The 19433-nt window shown below is 53.9% G+C and overlaps 1 protein-coding gene across 1 annotated transcript; it reads right to left on the minus strand.

The window, feature by feature from the left end:
* Positions 1-10709: 10709 nt before the first annotated feature.
* On the minus strand, positions 10710-19039 carry C1QL1 (complement C1q like 1). The gene is made up of 2 exons (XM_054457493.2): positions 18176-19039; positions 10710-11383 (listed from the first exon to the last, which is right to left on the minus strand). The coding sequence occupies exons 1-2, from the start codon at positions 18770-18772 to the stop codon at positions 11204-11206; spliced, it is 777 nt and encodes a 258-aa protein (XP_054313468.1). The 5' UTR covers positions 18773-19039; the 3' UTR covers positions 10710-11203.
* Between the last annotated feature and the right edge of the window lie 394 nt (positions 19040-19433).

Genomic DNA, 19433 nt, shown 5'->3' on the forward strand with positions numbered 1-19433 from the left:
GCCATCAGGGGAGCCTCTTGTGTCCTATAAGCCAGGTCTTGCCCTGGTCCTCTTCTGGTTCACACAATTAACTGGAGGTTAGGTGAGCCAGGACAAGGCAAGGGGCAGAGTCCGGCCCTGCTGCAGGCAGGGGACAGGGGACACTTACTTGCTGGATAATCTTGGGTAAGTCACCAAGTCTCTCGGAGCCTCAGTTTTTGGAGTTATAAAACAGGGAACAAAAGAATTCTTAGCTTGTTACAAAGATTAGAAAAAAATGTAGGTAAAGCACCTTGCTGACATTCAATAAAATGGTAATGGGTGTTCTCATATTCGTTTATTCAACAACTACTTGCTAATATGAGACAGGTGGGCTCAGAGAATAGGCTGCTCAGTAATCAACACCCTCCTCCTATCCTCGTGGAGCTTGCAGCCTATGGGAGAAATTAGACAATTAAGTAGGAACAATGATGTGAGACACAGACTATAATGAGAACATGCAGGGGGAATCGGGGCTGGGTAGTGGCATGCTAGCTGAGGGCTGAAGGGAGATTGGGAGCTTGCCTGGCAGGGGAGGCTGTTCCTTGGATCTCAGAAGACAAGGGAAGACAGTCTCACAGGTGAGAGGGTCAACCTTGCCGAATAGTGCTGAGAGGTCTTGGTAGGGCCTGGCCAGGCCCACCTTAGTGAACACAAATAGAAATTTTCTGGGGTCTACACCACAGATGCTGATAAGGGGAGATTGGTTTGGAATTGGCCCAACAGGAATTTCAAGGCCTAGAACCCTAACTTGAGGACTGGGTGCAAAATTTTTTTTCTTGTGTGGAGGCAGAAGGTGATTCTAGGCTGATGTAATTGGGGTGTGAAAGGCAGCAGGCTCTGTCTTCTTAGGAAGTGTGTGGACATCTCACTACCTGTGACTTCTGAGACCACCGACCCCAGGTGCTCAAAGGAAGCAGAGGGAAGGCACATCCTGCCATCCTCCCACCTGTACCCTTATCATTGCAGAGGCTTTGCTGTACCCTTATCATTGCAAAGCCTTTGCACCACAGTGTGGCATTAGCTGCTTTGTGTGTTTTTTTTTTAATTAATTAATTTTTTTTTTTTTTGAGACAGAGTCTCGCTCTGTCGCCCAGGCTGGAGTGCAGTGGCATGATCTCAACTCACTGCAAACTCCACCTCCCAGGTTCAAGCGATTCTCCTGTTCTCCTGCCTCAGCCTCCCGAGTAGCTGGGACTACAGGTGTGTGCCACCAAGCCTGGCTAATTTTTTGTATTTTTAGTAGAGACGGGGATTCACCGTGTTAGCCAAGATGGTCTCAATCTCCTGACCTCATGATCTACCCGCTTCGGCCTCCCAAAGTGCTGGGATTACAGGCGTGAGCCACCGCGCCTGGCCCGTTTTGTTTTGTTTTGTTTTGAAATGGAGTCTCGCCCTTTCATCCAGGCTGGAGTGCAGTGGCGCGATTTCAGCTCACTGCAACCTCCGCCTCCTGGGTTCAAGCGATTCTCCTGCCTCAGCCTCCCAAATAGCTGAGACTACAGGCGCAAACCACCATGCCCGGCTAATTTTTGTAGTTTTAGTAGAGACGGGGTTTCGCCATATTGGCCAGGTTGGTCTTGAACTCCTGACCTCGTGATCTGCCCGCCTCAGCCTCCCAAAGTGCTGGGATTACAGACATGAGTCACTGCGCCTGGCCTACTTTGGATATAGGCCAATTTTAAAAGGTCCTTGAATCAAGTATCCACTTGGTTTAACAAGAGGTCATGGGTGGCCTTTTTTTTTTTGAGACAGGGTCTTGCTGTGTCACCCAGGCTGGAGTGCAGTGGTATGATCTCAGCTCACTGCAGTCTCCACCTCCTGGACTCAAGTGATTCTCCCACTCGAGCCTCCCAAGTAGCTGGGACCATAGGTGCACACCACCATTCCTGGCTAATTTTTTTTTTTTTTAAGAGATGAGGGTTTCACCATGTTGCCCAGGCTGGTCTTGAACTCCTGAGTGCAAGCCATACCCCCACCTCTGGGTGGCCTCCCAGACTGCTGGGATTACAGACATGAGCCACTGTGCCTGGCCTAGGGTGCCCTTGACAGGAGCAGCTTCAGAGGAGTGACAACAGCCAGATGACAGTGGGATATGAGGACGTTGTAACAACTTTTAAGGTAGTTTGGCTGTCAAGGGGAGCAGAGAAATGAAGTAGTAGCTGTAAGAGGGGTGTAGGGTCAAGGGAGGATTTTTTTTTTTTTTTTTTTGAGACGGAGTTTCGCTCTTGTTGCCCAGGCTGGAGTGCAATGGCATGATCTCGGCTCACTGCAACCTCTGCCTCCCGGGTTCAAGTGATTCTCCTGCCTCAGCCTCCTGAGTAGCTGGGATTACAGGCATGTGCCACCATGCCTGGCTAATTTTGTATTTTTAGTAGAGATGGGGTTTCTCCCTGTTGGTCAGGCTGGTCTTGAACTTCTGACCTCAGGTGATCCACCCACCTTGGCCTCCCAGAGTGCTGGGATTACAGGTGTAAGCCCCTGTGCCCAGCCTCAAGTGAGAATTTTTAAGGATAGTAGAGTTTTAAATGATGATGGGAAGGAGCCAATATACAATGAGCAGCTGGGCTGAGTGTGGTGGTTCATGGCTATAATTCCAGCACTTTGGGAGGCCAAGGCAGGAGGCTTGCTTGAGGCCAGGAGACAGAGACCAGCCTAGGCAATATAGTGAGACCCTCATCTCTAAAAAAAAAATTAAAAAAAAAAAAGAAAAATTAGCCTGGTGTGGTGACACATGCCCTGCAGTCCCAGCTACTTGGGAGGCTGAGGCAGGAGGATCATCTGAGCCCAGGAATTGGAGTCTTCAGTAAGCTATAATCATGCCACTGCACTCCAGCCTGGTCAACAGAGCAATACCATGTCTCAAAAAATATATACATACATATATATATATATATATATATATATATGAATCAAGAAGTGTGGTTATCAATTAAGTGAAGTCCCCAGAAAGGCTGGAGACTTTTGCCAATCTTTTTCAACCATCCCAATTTGTCTGGCTGGGACTGAGGGGTTTCATAGGACTTTCAGTTTTAAACTGGGACAGTCCTGGACAAACAAGGACAAGCTGGTCACCCTGGCGGGAAGGCATAGGATGCAGACAGAGCATCTTCCATGAAAGCAAGAAAGGTGAAGAGGAGGGTCACAGGTGCAGGGAAGTTTGTAATTTTATGGTGGAAAGTTGATGGAGTGAGGCTGTCTCTTGTGACTTCTGGCTTCTCTGTGGGGTAGGACATGTGATCACCCATTGGATAGGCACCTTACACTCTATCTCCTACCCTTGCTGCTGGGCCTGCAGATCTATCTATCTGCAGGTACTCAATAGATATTGGCTGAAAGACTCAGTGAATGAATGAGACTAGGGTAGGTCTCACAGGTTGAGTTCTCTGTAGAGAGACCCTGGGACAGAGATGAGGGTGCAGGAAGTTTATTGGAGCGTGCTCTTGGAATTAACACCTGTGTTTTGTTTTGTGCCAGGGTCTCGCTCTGTCGCCTAGACTGGAGTGCAGTGGCGATTGCTCACTGTAGCCTTGAACTCCCAGGCCCAGGTGATCCTCCCACCTCAGCCTCCCGAATAGCTGGGACCACAGGCATACATCATCATGCCTGGCTAGTTTTTTTTTTTTTTTTTTTTTTTGAGACAGGGGTCTCACTATGTCGCAGAGGCTGGTCTCAAACTCCTGGGCTCAAGCAATCCTCCCACCTTGGCCTCCCAAAGTTGAGATTACAGGCATGAGCCACTGCACCTGGCCAGATTAATACCTGTGGAAGAGAAAGAAACAGGATTGGGCAGAGGAAGAAGTTGAACTGGGAACTCTGAAGCGGGGAAGACACTTCAGAACTGCCCTGAGTAGCGGGTGGAGGGCCAGGCAGATAAAACCCATGCTGATCAGTTATGGGAAGCAGGCTGCTCTGAGAAAGGGGCAGAACATTGAGGAAGGCAGCTCACATCAGCAGGGGAAATCCTGAAAGGGGGCTGGTAGCTGAGAGCCATCTTCTGGCAGCAGTCTCTGGAGTTCGGGGACAAGATCCTTCAGTTCTGAAGGAGACCTGGGCAGTGCACCGCAGCATCCATCACAGTAGAGAAAGGTGAAAGTTTAAGGAGAGTGAGAGATGGTGAAACAACTGCTCTTACGGTAGAATGGCCGTTATGTGGCCGGCACACTGTTACAGTACTGAGTGAGACAGCCCTACTTGGAAGATGCTCAGTCCAGCCTTGGAGGCTTTGGAGCCTTGGAGAGAGACCTGCTGCGGGAGTGCAGAAAGGCTTCATGAAAGAGCAGGCAATCTGCCTGGGCTTTAAAGAATGAGCAGGCATGGCCGGGCGTGGTGGCGCACTTTGGGAGGCCGAGGCGGGTGGATTACCTGAGGTCAGGAGTTCGCAACGAGCCTGGCTAACACAGTGAAACCCCGTCTCTACTAAAAATACAAAAAATTAGCTGGGCCTGATGGCGGGCACCTGTAATCCCAGCCACTTGTGAGGCTGAGGCAGGAGAATCACTTGAACCCGGGAGGTGGAGGTTGCAGTGAGCTGAGATTGTGCCATCGCACTCCAGCCTGGGTGACAGAGTGAGACTCCATCTCAACAACAACAACAACAACAACAACAACAAAAAGAATGAGCAGGCATTCTGCAGGCAACAGAGTAGGCAAGGGCCTAGCAGACACATATCTGGCTCCGGTGAGGCAGGGAGAGGTCTGTAACTATCCTAGCCCAGGCAGTTTTCCTAGTCCAGGCCAGTGCTTACCACTCAAGGAGCAAAGGCCTGTGCCTTGAGGGCCTGGGAAGGAGCCCTCAAATTTTACTTTCATCATCTGGGAAGAGGCAGGAGCCCCATCCCCTGAAGAAGCTGCTCTCTGGGTAGTTTCTTTCTTTCTTTTTTATTTTTATTTTAAACAAAGTCTAGCTGTCATCCAGGTTGGGGTGCAGTGGCACTGTCATAGCTCACTGCAGCCTCGAACTCCTGGACTCTAGTGATCCTCTCACCTCAGACTCCTGAGGAGCTGAGAATACAGGCTTGCGCCACCATGCCTGGCTAATTTAAATAACTTTTTTGTAGAGACGAGGTCTTGCTTTGCCACCCAGGCTGGTTTCAAATTCCTGGCTTTAAGTGATCCTCCTGCCTGAGTCTCATGAAGTGCTGGGATTACAGGCGTGAGCCACCACACTTAGCTTTCTTTCTTTCTAAAATCCCACATATAATCATTCCCAATCTGGGTTATTTCTTTTTTCATTTCTTTTTCTTTCTTTCTTTCTTTCTTTTTTTTTTTGAGACAGAGTTTTACTCTTGTTGCCCAGGCTGGAGTACAATGGCACGATCTCGGCTCACTGCAACCTCTGTCTCCCAGGTTCAAGCAATTCCCCTGCCTCAGCCTCCCAAGTAGCTGGGATTACAGGCAACCATCACCATGCCCAGCTAATTTTTTGTATTTTTAGTAGAGACGGGGTTTCACCATGTTGGCCAGGCTGATATCGAACTCCTGACCTCAGGTGATCCACCCTTCTCGGCCTCCCAAAGTGCTGGGATTATAGGCGCAAGCCCCTGTGCCCTGCCTTTCTTTTTTTTGCTCTGTTGCCCAGGCTGGAGTACAGTGGCATGAACTTGGCTCACTGAAACCACCACCCCACTCCGGGTTCAAGCAATTCTTCTGCCTCAGCCTCCGGAGTAGCTGGAATTACAGGTGTGCACCACCATGCCCAGCTAATTTATGTATTTTTAGTAGAGACAGGGTTTCACCCTGTTGGCCAGGCTGGTCTCGAAATCCTGACCTCAGGTGATCCACCCTTCTTGGCCTCCCAAAGTGCTGGGATTACAGGCGTGAGCCACTGCACCTGGCCGAACCCGGTTCTTCTGTCTTCATTTCCTGCGTGTCCACTGGGTCCTGCTGTCTCCTTTTCTAGCTCTGCCCTGAACCAACCCAGTCAACTTTGGCTTCCTCTCTGGGTCTTAGTGTTTCTGAGCTGCATAATAGGAGTGGCCATTCTGTGGCATTGATTCTTAATTTTGGCAGATGGCGCAAATGAACGGAGAGCATGTTGTAGGTAGCCCTCTGGCCCCTTTCTCCAGCCCCCAGCTGCCCCTTCTCAGTATCCCTTCCAATCCCTTCCAGTTCCAAACGTGTAGACTTTTCACTTCCACTTTATTATCACCTCATTAGTAGGATTTTAAAGTTTATTACCTAGAAGGGAGTGAGGAACTCACACCTTCCGTTCCACTTTTCAAATATACTGTCATCATGTGTGAAAATAACCTTATTAACAGCATCTAACCTGCTACAGTTTTGTCTGGGGGGCATCCACATAAATAAATGCAGAAGGAAACAGGGCATGGGCAACAACACAGCTAGCTGGGGTAGTGTGGCCTCTGGACCCCTGGAACTTTATTCTAGCCCTTGGGGGTCCTGGAACTGTTGTCAGGGTCAGCAGAACTCAGATAAGTCCCAGAGCAGCTTTGAGCAATTGGCCGCCTTCTCTGGGTCTCCGCCTCCTGCCTCCTCCTCTGATGCTCAGAGCTCCTCTAGGAAACAGCTCCTGGGTCTCCCCAGTTCCCCTGTCTCCTGGATGCTTGTCCAGGATTGATTCTCTGGGCAGCTCCCCTCCAAGCAGTAAATGAAATATTGGTTGCCAGGAGTGAGGCAGGAGGCAATTAACCCTTAGACCTCACCATGGCAGATGTGTCTGTAGCAAGCTGAAGTGGAGAGCCGGGCTCACCTGCCTGGCCTTCCTGCAAAGTCATCCAATTAGGGCAGCCCCCAGCAGTGGGCCCACTGCCCTCTGGTCCCCATAACCTTAGAAACCAGGGCAGCACTAGCTCCTAGGGCTGGTGGCTGCCTCCACACAGGATGGCCTGCCATTTCTCGTGTGGGAGAGCTCCAGGGGCACCTCCATCCTCACAACCCTCCTGGCAGGGACATTATTCATTAATTAATCACACATCTTCCTAAAGGGGAGGCAGCCTGGGGAGATTTGTTGCTTCTCCTCCAGAGTGGACATGCCGTTCTGTCTGTCCAGCTCCTTCCCACCACCCACACAGCCCTGCCTGCTGGAATGTTCCTGTGCCAGAAAAGAACCCTGACTGAGGAAGGGGGAGACAAATGCCCTGCTTTCAGGGAGCCCCAATAGAAAAAACAGACACAGCCTCTGCTCTCAGAGAGCTCACAGTTAGGTAAGAAGACAGTCTCTCCTTCAGGCAGCCCCCAGTCCGGGGGTGGAGACTGTCCCTTTCTCAGAAAGTCCTAGTTTAATAGAAGAAGCATAGTATCGGCCAGGCGCAGTGGCTCATGCCTGTAATCCCAGCACTTTGGGAGGCCGAGATGGGCAGCTCACTTGAGGCCAAGAGTTTGAGAACAGCCTGGCCAACATGATGAAATCTTGTCTCTACTAAAAATACACAAATTAGCCAGGCATAGTGGTGCGCGCATGTAGTCCCAGCTACTTGGGAGGCTGAGGCAGGAGAATCGCTTGAACCCAGGAGGTGGAGGTTGCAGTGGGCCGAGATCATGCCACTGCACTCCAGCCTGGGTGACAGAGCAAGACTCCATCAAAAAAAAAAAAAAAAAAAAAGGAAAGAAAAAAGAAAGAAAGAAAAGGAAAAGCACAGTATCTACCCGTCAGAATCACTCATGGAAGCCAGTCTTTGCATCTAGGAATCCCCAGATCCCTGGTCTGGGTGGAGATATACACCCCACCCTCAAGGAGCTGACGATTTGAAGAGAAAACACAATCTTTGAGGCCCCCTAGTCTGTGGAGAAGATATGCCTCTTACCTTTAGGAAGCTTCCCAACCTGATGATGGAGACACAGTCTTTGCCCTCAGGTGTCCCAAGTCTGAGGAAAAAAATAGATTTGCCCTTGAGGAGCCCCTGTTTGATGGGGAGCATTTCCCTAGAAGGTTCCCCTGCAAATGGGATGTGGCTTGAGTGACAAGCAGTAGGCAAGTTGGCACTGCAGGACATTCCTGGTGCCCTTCAAAGGTCAAAAAAGTCCTTGGCTTCAGTCCAGCCCCAGCTGTGCCACAGCATTACTGCATGACTGTGGGCAAGTCACAAATCTTCTTCAGACTATGATTTCTTCACCTACAAAATGGAGATGTTAGCCCCATCTCTCAGAATGACATGAGGATTGTCAAGTTACCAGAAGGAAAAGAAACCAGGCCAGCCAGCCGGCCAGCCTGCACGCACTACAGAAAAGATTAACATGGCTTTTCTTGTAACAGAAGTCATGGATCAGTCCCAGTGGCCTCTGGGAAAGGTGGGGAGGCCCTCAGGTGTGGTGGCTGGGTAATTCCAGGCCCAAATGGCCATTAGAGAACCCGGGGCTGTGGGCAGCACTGGGGGGCCAGAGGAGTGCCTTCTAATCTAATCACTCTTCCCACCGAGACTCTCATTCTAGCCAGAACTGCCAGGGGTTTTATTGGGTTTGTGGGGACCCGCAGATTTCAATCTCCAGACCCCACAGGGAAGGAACAAGCATTAAGCTAATTTTATTAAACAGCCACAGCTGGCAGTGGGGGAAGTAGGGAAGAGAAGGGAGGATAAAGAAAGTCATTCAAGTCTGCCAGCCATGACAAGGGTCTATACATGAGGCCTGGCCAGGAGGGAGGCCACCCCTCCTTCCTGTCTCTCCAGCTGAGCTAGACTGGGGAGGGGAGGCCAGATGGGACCTTTCCTCAATGTAGAGCCTTGGGATTCTCCAAGAGGCTCACTCCATGGCTGCCGCCCAGGGCAGATGCTTGTAAATACATCAGGCCTCTGCAGGGTTGGGGTGGGAGTGGAAGGGCTGGGCTCAGGCTGCCCCGGTGCCATCCACAGATCTGCTTTGGAGATCCCAACTCTATGAAATATGGTGTACCAGGTAAGAGCATTATCTTTGGTGCAAATACTGGCATTTGCCTGTTTTTAGCTCTGTGATCTTGGCAAGTTGCTTAACCTCTGTGAGCCTCAGTTTCCTCACCTAAAATGGATAAAATAACAGCATAATTTTAAAGGGCATGAGATAACTTCCTGTAGATCTACTGCCCACCCCCGCACACATATCCATGAGATACTATTTATAAAGTTCTTACATAGTACCTGACATATAGTGGGTGCTCTCTCAATATTAGCTGTTGTTATCTAGAAATGCCCTGTGTGACATGGCCCCCAGTTATAGGAAGTGAGGATGGCAGTGGTGGAGTAAGGGGACTTGGTATGTCTTGGATTTTCTTTCTTTCCTTTTTTCTTTTTTTGAGATGGAGTCTTGCTCTGTTGCCTAGGCTGGAGTGCAATGGTGTGATCTCAGCTCACTGCAGCCTCCGCCTCCAGGATTCCAGTGATTCTCCTGCCTCAGCCTCCCAAATAGCTGGGATTACAGGTGCCTGCCACCACGCCTAGCTAATTTTTGTATTTTTAGTAGAGACAGGGTTTCACCATGTTGGCCAGGCTGGTCTCAAACTCCTGACCTTGGGTGATCCTCCCACCTCGGCCTCCCAAAGTGCTGGGATTACAAGTGTGAGCCACTGCGCATGGCCATGTCTTGGATTTTTAAGTGCAATCACAGAACTTAGAAACTATGTAAGCAAGATATTTAACCTCCCTGCCTCAGCCTCCCGAGTAGCTGGGAATACAGGCGCACACCACCATGCCCAGCTCATTTTTGTATTTTTAGTAGAGATGGGGTTTCACCATGTTGGCCAGGCTGGTCTTGATCTCCTGACCTCGTGATACGCCTGCCTCAGCCTCCCAAAGTGCTGGGATTACAGGCGTGAGCCTCGCTGAAATTGGCACCTGAAAGTTGCCACTTGGAGCAACTTGGAGTTGGCACCTGGAGGTCCAACCTTCCAGGGCTGTTTGGAAAACTTGAGATGACATACTTGAAAGCATTTTGCAACAGTTATAGATAAATAATAAAAGCTATGTTTATTGAGCACATAACAATATACCTCACTAATCCTCAATCAAGTGAGGTAGGTCTCCTACGTTTATTGATGAGGAAACCAAGGCACAGAGGTCAAGTGCGTAGACCTAGGTCAACCAGCCTTCAGTCCAAAGGATATTCCTTTTTATGGCTGTCACTAATCCTAAATTGAGCTGAAAGAAGTGACTTGCCCAGGATTATACACGGTGGCCCGGGGCCGGACCTAGGTCTCCCAGTTTAAAGATCACCTGTGCTTGTGGAGTGCTGATGCCACTTTCAGCGAGGCTCACGCCTGTAATCCCAGCACTTTGGGAGGCTGAGGCAGGCGTATCACGAGGTCGGGAGATCGAGACCAGCCTGGCCAACATGGTGAAACCCCATCTCTACTAAAAATACAAAAATGAGCTGGGCGTGGTGGTGCGCGCCTGTATTCCCAGCTACTCAGGAGGCTGAGGCAGGAGAATGGCGTGAACCCGGGAGGTGGAGGTTGCAGTGAGCCGAGATCTTGCCATTGCACTCCAGCCTGGCGACAGAGCAAGACTCCGTCCAAAAAAAAAAAAGGAATGTGTCCACCATCGAAGATGATGAAGTAACTGGGCTGCTTCCCATCCCAGCTGCCCAGGACCACTTGGGTTGTGGTCGGCTTTAGGCCCTTTGGCAACTTCTTCCTGGAGCAGCTCTGGCTCTGGCACCTGGTTTCCCCTAGAAACTTCCACCAGACCTCTTCCTAATCTGGAGGAGGGCACGGTCCGCCGTCCCCTCCCGCAGCCCTCCCCAGGGCACAGACTGAAATCCCCGCGGGGTGAAAATGTTTTTATTATAGCTTTGGTCAGACAGGGCACAGCCGGGCGGGGGCTCTGAGGGTGCTGGGAAGCTATCCAGCCCCCAACTCCCCCCTCCCCCCGGCGCGCCACCCCGGAGGGAGCCGAGCGCAGCTCATCTCAGAGCGCAGGAAGCAACCCCGCTGCCGCGACCTCTCCCCAGGCTGGGGTGGGCTGGCAGGCGGAGGTGGGCAGTAAACAGTCCTATTGTACAAATATATAGCGCGGGCCGGGCGGGGGCGGTCAACCCCGGCTCCCGGGCACGGGGACAGGGCGCGCTGGGCCCGGCTCTGCAGCGAGCCGGCGGGAGGGCCTAGCTGTGGCCCAGGCGGTGTTGAGCGCGGGCCGGGGGCGTCATAGCCGGGGAGGGCCGGGCAGCGAGCGGGTGGGCGAGGGGCGAGTCATCGCCTGCCCCGCCCGGAGGGGACCCCGGGGGGTGAGGGACGTGGGTGGAGGGAGACGTGGGGAGCTCAGTCGGAGTAGATGATGAAGCCAGAGAACGTGCTGTATTTGTTGCTGTTGCCGCCGTGCGCTTTGCCTCCATCCAGCTTGATGAAGACCTCGTCGCCGGCGTCCAGGTGCAGGATCACGCTGTTGCTGGCGTAGTCGTAGTTCTGGTCCGCGTCCTGGGCAATAGCACTGGCCCGCACCTGCGGGTGGGGGACACAGGAGGGAGGGCGAGAGGGGAGGGAGGATGAGAAGGGAGGGAGGTGAGGCAGTCCCGTGAGGAGGATCAGCAGACCCTGAAACCTGGCATCCAGCCTCGTCTTATCCCCGCCACGCCCCCGCCCCCCCCCCCCCCGCCCCCTTCCAATCATACAGAACTTGTTTCAGGAAAGGGGCAGAGAGGAGCCCTGGATTTCTAGGGCAGGTCTGATCTGGGCCTGAATTGGGAGTCAAGGCAGAGTCTTCCTCCTTAACTCTTATAGCGCTTTCCATCCAGCTGGCTGAGAACCTCAATACCTCCAGGAAGCCTGGAAGCCTGTCCTTGCAAACAGGAATTCTCTGGACCTCCAGGGAATGGAGGGCCTTCCCTACTCTCATCATTCCTTCCTCTCTGCTTTCATAACGATGCCATCGTTTCAGCCACACCCGCTGGATCTTATGTCAGTGGATGGACACAAGGGCACACCTTGGCCCCACAGGTCAGGCAGCTGGACCAATGCCAGGCTGCCAGTCAGCAACCACCCTGGAACCAGGGCCAGGTCTTTGGTCTGAAGTGCATTCCAGAGTCTCTCCCGCTGCAGCAGTGAGACGGAAGGCCTGGTAATGCTTTCCCCTCCCAGAGCTTAGAAGGGGCCTGGGTGCCAGCCTCCACGGAGCTGCAGCTATGTACCTGTCGCTACCCACCCAAAGAGGATTGTAGCTCCTCCTGTCTCACCTCAGGGTGGTAGAAAGGAACTGGGTGGGAAGAAGGGAATCCAGGCCTTACTTCCCTCTGGGATTCTCAGTCTGATGTGACGTCCTTGCTGGTCCGTGCCTTGATGGGGGATGGGGAGGGACAGGCAGGATAATGGGTCAAGGGAGCACCAGCATTTGGGCTTTGAGCCTGCTGTCACTTTTGGGGGCTCTGACTATAATCATAAGAGATTGTGTGGTGGCTGGGTACGGTGGCTCATGCCTGTAATTCCAGCACTTTGGGAGGCCCAGGCAGGTGGATCATTTGAGGTCAGGAGTTCGAGACCAGCCTGGCCAACATGGTGAGACCCCCATCTCTACTAAAAATACAAAAATTAGCTAGGCATAGTGGCACATGCCTGTAATCCCAGCTCCTGGGGAGGCTGAGGCAGGAGAATCACTTGAACCCAGGAAATGGAGGCTGCAGTGAGCTGAGATCATGCCACTGCACTCCAGCCTGGGCGACATAGTGAGACTCAGGCTCAAAAAAAAAAAGAGAGAGAGAGAGATTGTGTGGTAGTGAACAAATGATCTACAGACATTCCTCTAACAGGTATGGAAACATAAGGCCTGAGTTTGAGGATCGGGGCCTCTCCAGGGTATCCTGGGTAGAGACATGGAAGAGAAGCGCCCTCTCCAGGACGGTGGCTTGTGGTGTGGGGAGGCTGCACTGAGTGGAGTTCTCTCAGCCAGGTTTCTCCACAGCCCCTCTCTATCCTGTCCCTTCACTGAAGGCAGCTCACCATCCCACCCACCAGGGCTGAAGTCTGGGTAGAACCAAGCCAAATTAGGGGAGGGACCCATCCTCTCTCCTGGGCTGGAGGCAGCACTGCAGGTCAGCTGTGCCAGAGCTGCAGACTCAGCCGCGATGCTGCAATGAAGAGGACCCGACATATTTGCATGAGGGCCTCCCTTTAAAGCCCATCTCCAGCCCCTTCTTTTCCCTCAACCTCTTCTTCCCAACCTGAGAAGAAACTCTTTGTGTGCTTAGCTGGGAAAACTGGTCTAGTTAAAGGTGGGAGGGAATAAATGAAGGGGGAGATGCTGTCTGCCAAGGAGCTCAGTTTCTCTGTCTAGAAAATGGATGAGAAGACTTTGCCTTACCACTGCCACCTCTGTAAAAACCTTTTGATGATGAAGGAAAAAAAAACCATTTAGATCTTGATGGGGCTTTGAGTTATTAGGGAAGAGCTGAAAGCAAACGCCAACTTCTGTATTGTTCCCTGAGACCTAATCCTGGTAGTATTTATTATTACACATGCATTTCATTATCTTTGCTAATAAATTACTACTAATAACAATTATTTTTATTGCCCAGATTAATTTAGCCTTAACTCATTAAAACAGTGTGCTTCTTAATAGCCAAATCCATTGGAACAGAGTCATCTGTCATCAGGAATCTCCTGGTGATGTGACTGCATCAGAACTGTTATGCTTATGTTTATTATTTATTCACCATGATTGTTGCCGTAATTATCCTAATTATCCATGGAGGCAGAGAGAATTTATGCCCTTCCATCCTTAGATGGTGGGAGATCCAAGAATGGAACCCAGGGGTCCCAATTCTCTGCCTGACTGGAGACAGTTGAGGCCTGCAGCTCCTCCTGGGGTCCAAGGGGAAGTGTGGGGAAACGAGGTTGCCAAGGAAGCAGGAAAGCAGGTTTGGGCCTTGTTATGAGGGAGCGCTGTAGAATCAGCTCCTCAAGGGCTGCCAGGAGGGGAAACTGAGGCAATGGTCTGACCAAGGGAACTGGGTGAGAGGGCATCCAGGAAACATGTTCCTGCCCTCAGATCAATGCTGGGGTCTTGGGTGTACAGATGTGGCTCCCACAGGGGAGCCAGCCTGGCCCATGGGGGACACTTGCATTTTCACACATTTACTGCATTCCCACTGTGCCAGGCACTGTGCTCTGTGTTGTGAAAGGGATTAGAGGCCAGAGAGGATAGCCAGGGGGCCATCTGCCACCACCAGGGAAGAGGCTGATCTCCTTAGGTCTTTTTCTTTTTTGAGACAGAGTCTCGCTCTGTCACCCAGGATGGAGTGCAGCGGTGCGATCTCGGCTCACTGCAACTTCCGCTTCCCAGGTTCAAGTGATTCTCCTACCTCAGCCTCCCAAGTAGCTGGAATTACAGCACCCACCACCACACACGGCTCTATTTTTTTGTATATTTAGTAGAGACAGGGTTTCACCATGTTGGACAGGCTGGTCTCGAACTCCTGACCTCTGGTGATCCGCCCGCCTCAGCCTCCCAAAATGCTGGGATTACAGGCGTGAGCCACTGTGCCCAGCCTTCTTAGGTCTTTATACTGCCACCTTCAATTGATATATGTCAGCACCTCTCGTCACACTCAGACTCTGTTGTCAAACCCCTGGCCCATTGGTGATACTCACCTCCCCACAGCCTCCTACCCTGGATAAGCAGCACCCTGACAACAGGCCCTGGCACATCCTCACAAAGCCCCTTGCCCGATTTATTAATTTTGTATCCTCTCCAACCCACCTGAACTGTGGATCTTGGAGGCAGCTGCAGGCAACTCACCACACCCTGGGCCCCACTGCCAACCCAGAGTCCTTTCCCCACCTCCTCGCGTCCTAATGGCCAGGGCTTGGTGCCATCAGGGGTGTTGATGCAAGGCTACCCCTAAGGACTGGGGCCAGTGGGCCTCAGATAAGGACAGAGGGAGCCTCAGTGCCAGGCATGAAAGTGGCGCTCCCCATCCCGAACTTGCCCGGAGAAGAGGCACAGCCCAGATTCAGCTCTGCCTCCCTAAAGAAATTCTGGAAGCCTCTCGACAGGCAGGAAGCCAGGAAGGAAAAGCGCAGTGCTCAGGGTGGCCCCTTGTTCTGAAGTCACAGGAGATACAAGCTTCTCTCTTTTTTCCCATCCATTGTCTGGTCCTGCCATTTTTTTCTCTGCTTATTTAAATGTCCTTGTCCACCTCTGAGCTGGCTTTCCCCTACACTTGACCTTTTATATTCTCCCTTGCGGTATCTCCTCACCTTGGGGACCAAGGTTCACCATCTTCTCCCCCTGCATCAGGTTGGTCTGCACCAGGGTAGGCCCTACTGAAGCACTCCCTCCCAGCCAACACATTTGGGGACCAAAGTCATCAATTGGGCTCCCAGCCCACCTTCAACACAGTGCTCATTGGGGTGTGTGATTGTATGTTATGAATGTTCCCCCTGCATAGGCCATGAGGTCTTGGAGGGCAAGTGGACTGAACTACAAAGCCTCAAATCTGGCTCCTAGTAGGGGCTCAGAACTAACAAGTGGGATGGCTAGTGAGATCAAATGAGTCTCTTGGGCAATTTGGAAGAAGTCATAAAGGACATGGGAGAGGGGGGCTACAGGCCCCACTATTTCTCCTGGTTTTCTTTTCTTTTCGTTTTTATCTTTTCTTTTCTTTTCTTTTCTTTTTTTTGAGACAGAGTCTCACTCTGTTGCCCAGGCTAGAGTACAGTGGCGAGATCTCACCTCATTGCAACCTCTGCCTCCTGGGTTCAAGTTATTCTCTTGTCTCAGCCTCCCAACTAACTGGGATTACAGGCATGCACCATCACGCATGCTAATGTTGGTTTTGTTTTGTTTTGTTTTTTTTTTTTTGAGATGGAGTCTCGCTCTGTCACCCAGGCTGTAGTGCAGTGGCGCGATCTCGGCTCACTGCAAGCTCCGTCTCCCGGGTTCAACCCATTCTCCCGCCTTAGCCTCCCAAGTAGCTGGAACTACAGGCGTCCGCCACCACGCCCGGCTAATTTTTTTGTATTTTTAGTTGAGACGGGGTTTCACCGTGTTAGCCAGGATGGTCTCGATCTCCTGACCTCGTGATCCGCTCGCCTCGGCCTCCCAAAGTGCTGGGATTATAGGTGTGAGCCACCGCGCCTGGCTTAATGTTTGTATTTTTAATAGAGACGGTGTTTCGCCGTGTCAGCCAGGGTGGTCTCAAACCCCTGACCTCAGTTGATCCACCTGCCTCGGCCTCCCAAAGTGCTGGGATTACAGACGTGAGCCACCAGGCCCAGCCTCTCCTGGTTTTCTTTTGAGGGGGCTGGTCTGAGTAACTATTAAAGTGCTGGGCCTTTGAAACCCCTAGTTAAAGCCACCTCCTTTTTTCCTACTAGCCTGTGGTCCCATCTCCAATGAGCACCCCTTCATCAGACTCTGTCAACACCCTGCCCCTGCTGGAGGGAAAAGGAGCTTTTGAGATGGTTTTACCTCCCAGTGACTGAAGCAAGTTCCCCATTCTAAACACACAGCATCTCTGGGGCCTCTTCTTGCCTCATCTCTGGGGGCCTGCTGGGACTTCCTGAGGTGGTGCAGGGTCTAGGGCCAACCTGTGACCCAATGACTGCCTCCCTATCCAGGCAAGCTGCCAATCCCCTGAAACCTCAGCTCTGTGTCAGCCCAAACTTCTTTGGGAAAGGAAGACATTCCATTGATGAAGGTGACATTGCTGCATCCCTTATTGGTGATTAATAGGGGGAATCATGGGGCTGTCTGCAGAATGAGCTTTGCTGGATACTGGGGCCTCCCATTTGGTCAGGAACCAAGGACAAAGAGGAGAGACACGGGGATGTCTGATAGACACACGTGGGAAAGAGAGACATACAAGGAATAGAGAAGAGTGGGGTTAGACCCGGGGAGGAGAGGCCAGAAACCCAGGGAGAGATGGAAAAGGCAGACACAGGAGAGAGATGGACAAGAAACAGCAAAATAGAAGAAAGAGGCAGGGGAGAGGCAGAAACCAGAGAAAAGGTGTTGGCAGGGCAGCAGCCAGGCAGAGGAAAGAGAAGAGGGGCTGACTTATGAGCACCTGGCAGGCTATATGCTCACTTTCCCTGCCTGCCCCTGTCTCTGCCCCCAAGACTTGCAGACCCACAGGCTGGCAGAGTCTCAGGGCAGTGCTGCTGTGGGAAGGGTTCCAACAAGGTCTTGTATCTTAATCGTGAGAGATTCCTTCTCAACTTCCACTAGCTCAGCTTTAGTTCTGACCAGTGGTCCCCTTCTTCCAAGAGAATGCTCAGCCTGACCACACCCCCAGGCCACAGGCCACCACGAGTGAGAGCACTGGGAAGGGAGGTGGTATCAAGAGAGCTGGCTAAAATTGTCTCCCCAGGGCGGGGCTGGGTGGAGGTTGGTCCCGGGTCGGCCATTCCAAGGAGAGCTACACGCACATGCGAGTCCCAGTACCAGAGTCCCCGACACACTCAGCGCTTTCCCGCTGCAGCGTCTGAGTCCCCAACACACTCAGCGCTTTCCAGCTGCAGCGTCTGAGATGGGGATGGAGAATGGAGAGGACCCCACACACTCCAGTGTTAGGAGGGGCTGGAGCTGGGAGACCAAGAGGAGGGGGAGTTTCCATCTCTTGCCCCCCGCCTCAGGAGGAAAAAGTCCCCCATCCCCCCAGGCTGCCTTCTTGTTGGGGAAGCTCTGCTACAGTGGGAAAGAGCTCTCCAACTCCCGGGTTTGGCAAAGGGTGTCAGATCCGCCCAATGGTCCCTTCTCGAGGGCAGGGAACGCACTGCAGCCAGGGCTCTAAGCACCGGGCTCCCTTTGCCTTTGTGCCCCAAACATTTCCCGCAGCCGGCCTTCTCCGCTCGCGCCCATGGCCACGCGCCTAGGCGCCCGCAGGTGCGGATGCTGCTTCTCCCTATTCCACGCGCCAGAGCCCATCCTTGCCCTCCCCTTGTAGCCCGCTGGTGTCGGCCCGAATCCACTTCCCAAGGAGCAAGCACCCAAGGGCAAGTCCGTGCACCTGGGAGCCCTGCGCTCTGACTAGTTGGGTTCATTTCCCTCATTTCCAGCAGCGTTCCAGACGGTGCCCAGCAGCGTCTGTCTTGGAGCGGGAACCCAGGAACTGAGGATCGGAGATGTCCGCTGGCTCCGACCATCCCCACACGTGATGCCCAAGCGGGGCCGCTGTGGGGTGGCATCTCCACCTGCGTCCGCCTGGCGCCCCAGCCAACTCCTATCAGGTACTCATTTGCCCCGGGCTCCCTGGGTGCCCCGGCCCCAGCCCATCCCCATGCCCCCGCCTGGCCCACCTGGCCATTCTTGCAGAGGTCTGCCCACATACTGGTGCCGTCGCCGCCGCGCATGAGGACATGGTAGGTGAAAAAGTAGGTGCCAGGAATGTTGCACGTAAACTTCCCGCTGGCCGCGTCGTAGTTGTTGCCTAGGTTGGTGACCACGTCGTCAAACTTGAGTACCTCGTAACCCTCGTGGGGGTTCTTGAGGCCGGCGTAGAAGGCCACTCGCGGCACCGTGGTGTAGGTGGCAGTGCTGATGGCGCCGCTGCCCCCCGCGCCCGGCAGCCCCGGAGGGCCCGGCTTGCCTGGCTCACCCTTCTCCCCCGGCGGCCCCACAGGGCCGGGAGGACCTGGGTCCCCGGGAGGCCCCGGAGGGCCGGGCTTGCCGGTGCGGCCCGGCTTCCCCTGGGGGCCCTGCACCAGCGTGGAAGGCGGGGGCGCGCCGCTCTGCTCGCTCAGGGCGTCGCCACCGTCGGTCCGCGCGCCGGCGCCGGGGCCCCGCGCGGGGTAGGGGTCGCACACCATGCGGCAGGTGCCCAGCATCTCATAGTGGCCGTCCGGGCCACCCGAGCTCACCAGCACGGGGATGAGCACCACCAGCACCAGCAGCATCACCACGCCCGCGGCGGCAGCTAGCAGCGTCTTTCGGCCCGCGCGGAGCCTGGGGAGCGCCGGGCCGCCCGGCCGCGCCGTCGGGGCAATGGTGCCGGCGGGCAGGGGGCGCGGGCTAGGCGCCCGCGCTCAAGGGCGGTCCGGCGGGGCTGCGGGCATGGGGCCGGGCCCCGGGCGCCGCGCTGCGCTGGCTGCTCTGCGGAGCCCAGCTGCCGGCTCCTGCCTCGCGCCTCCCTCCTGCTGCGCTGCCGGACTGAGCGCCGCGGCCGCCGCCTCCCGCCTCCCGCCTGCAGCCTCCCGCCTCCCGCCTGCAGCCTCCCGCCTGGCTCCTCCCGCCTCCTCGCGCCCGGGCCACCGCCCCCTCGGCAGGGCCCCGCCCCGCCCGCTCCGCGCGGCTCTGGGCTCACGAGGGGTGGGGCTGCGGGCGGGGCCGGGGCCTAATTGGGCCGCGGGCGCCTCGAGGTGGGCGGGGCAGAAGGGGGCGGGGCCGCGGAGACCTCGGGCGGCAGCCTGGAGAGTAAAGGAGAGACTGAGTACGCGGAGACCGACACTCGGAAATGGGGTGGGGGCCGGGGTCCGAGAGACCCGAGAGGCGCTCCAAGGGAAGGGGAGAGTAGGGACCAAAGAGCGAACGGGAGAGAGGGCCACAGGGAGAGCTAGA

The sequence above is a fragment of the Pongo pygmaeus genome, chromosome 19 (genome assembly GCF_028885625.2).
Source record: "Pongo pygmaeus isolate AG05252 chromosome 19, NHGRI_mPonPyg2-v2.0_pri, whole genome shotgun sequence".
NCBI lineage: Eukaryota > Metazoa > Chordata > Mammalia > Primates > Hominidae > Pongo > Pongo pygmaeus.

What these genes read in the sequence shown, in the direction of transcription:
- C1QL1 (XM_054457493.2), bottom strand. Translation starts at nt 18,772, where the DNA reads ATGCTGCTGGTGCTGGTGGTGCTCATCCCCGTGCTGGTGAGCTCGGGT. An exon ending in ACCTCTGCAAGAATGGCCAG is followed by an intron (nt 11,384 to 18,175) that starts GTGGGCCAGGCG and finishes CCCCACCCGCAG; the next exon opens with GTGCGGGCCAGTGCTATTGC.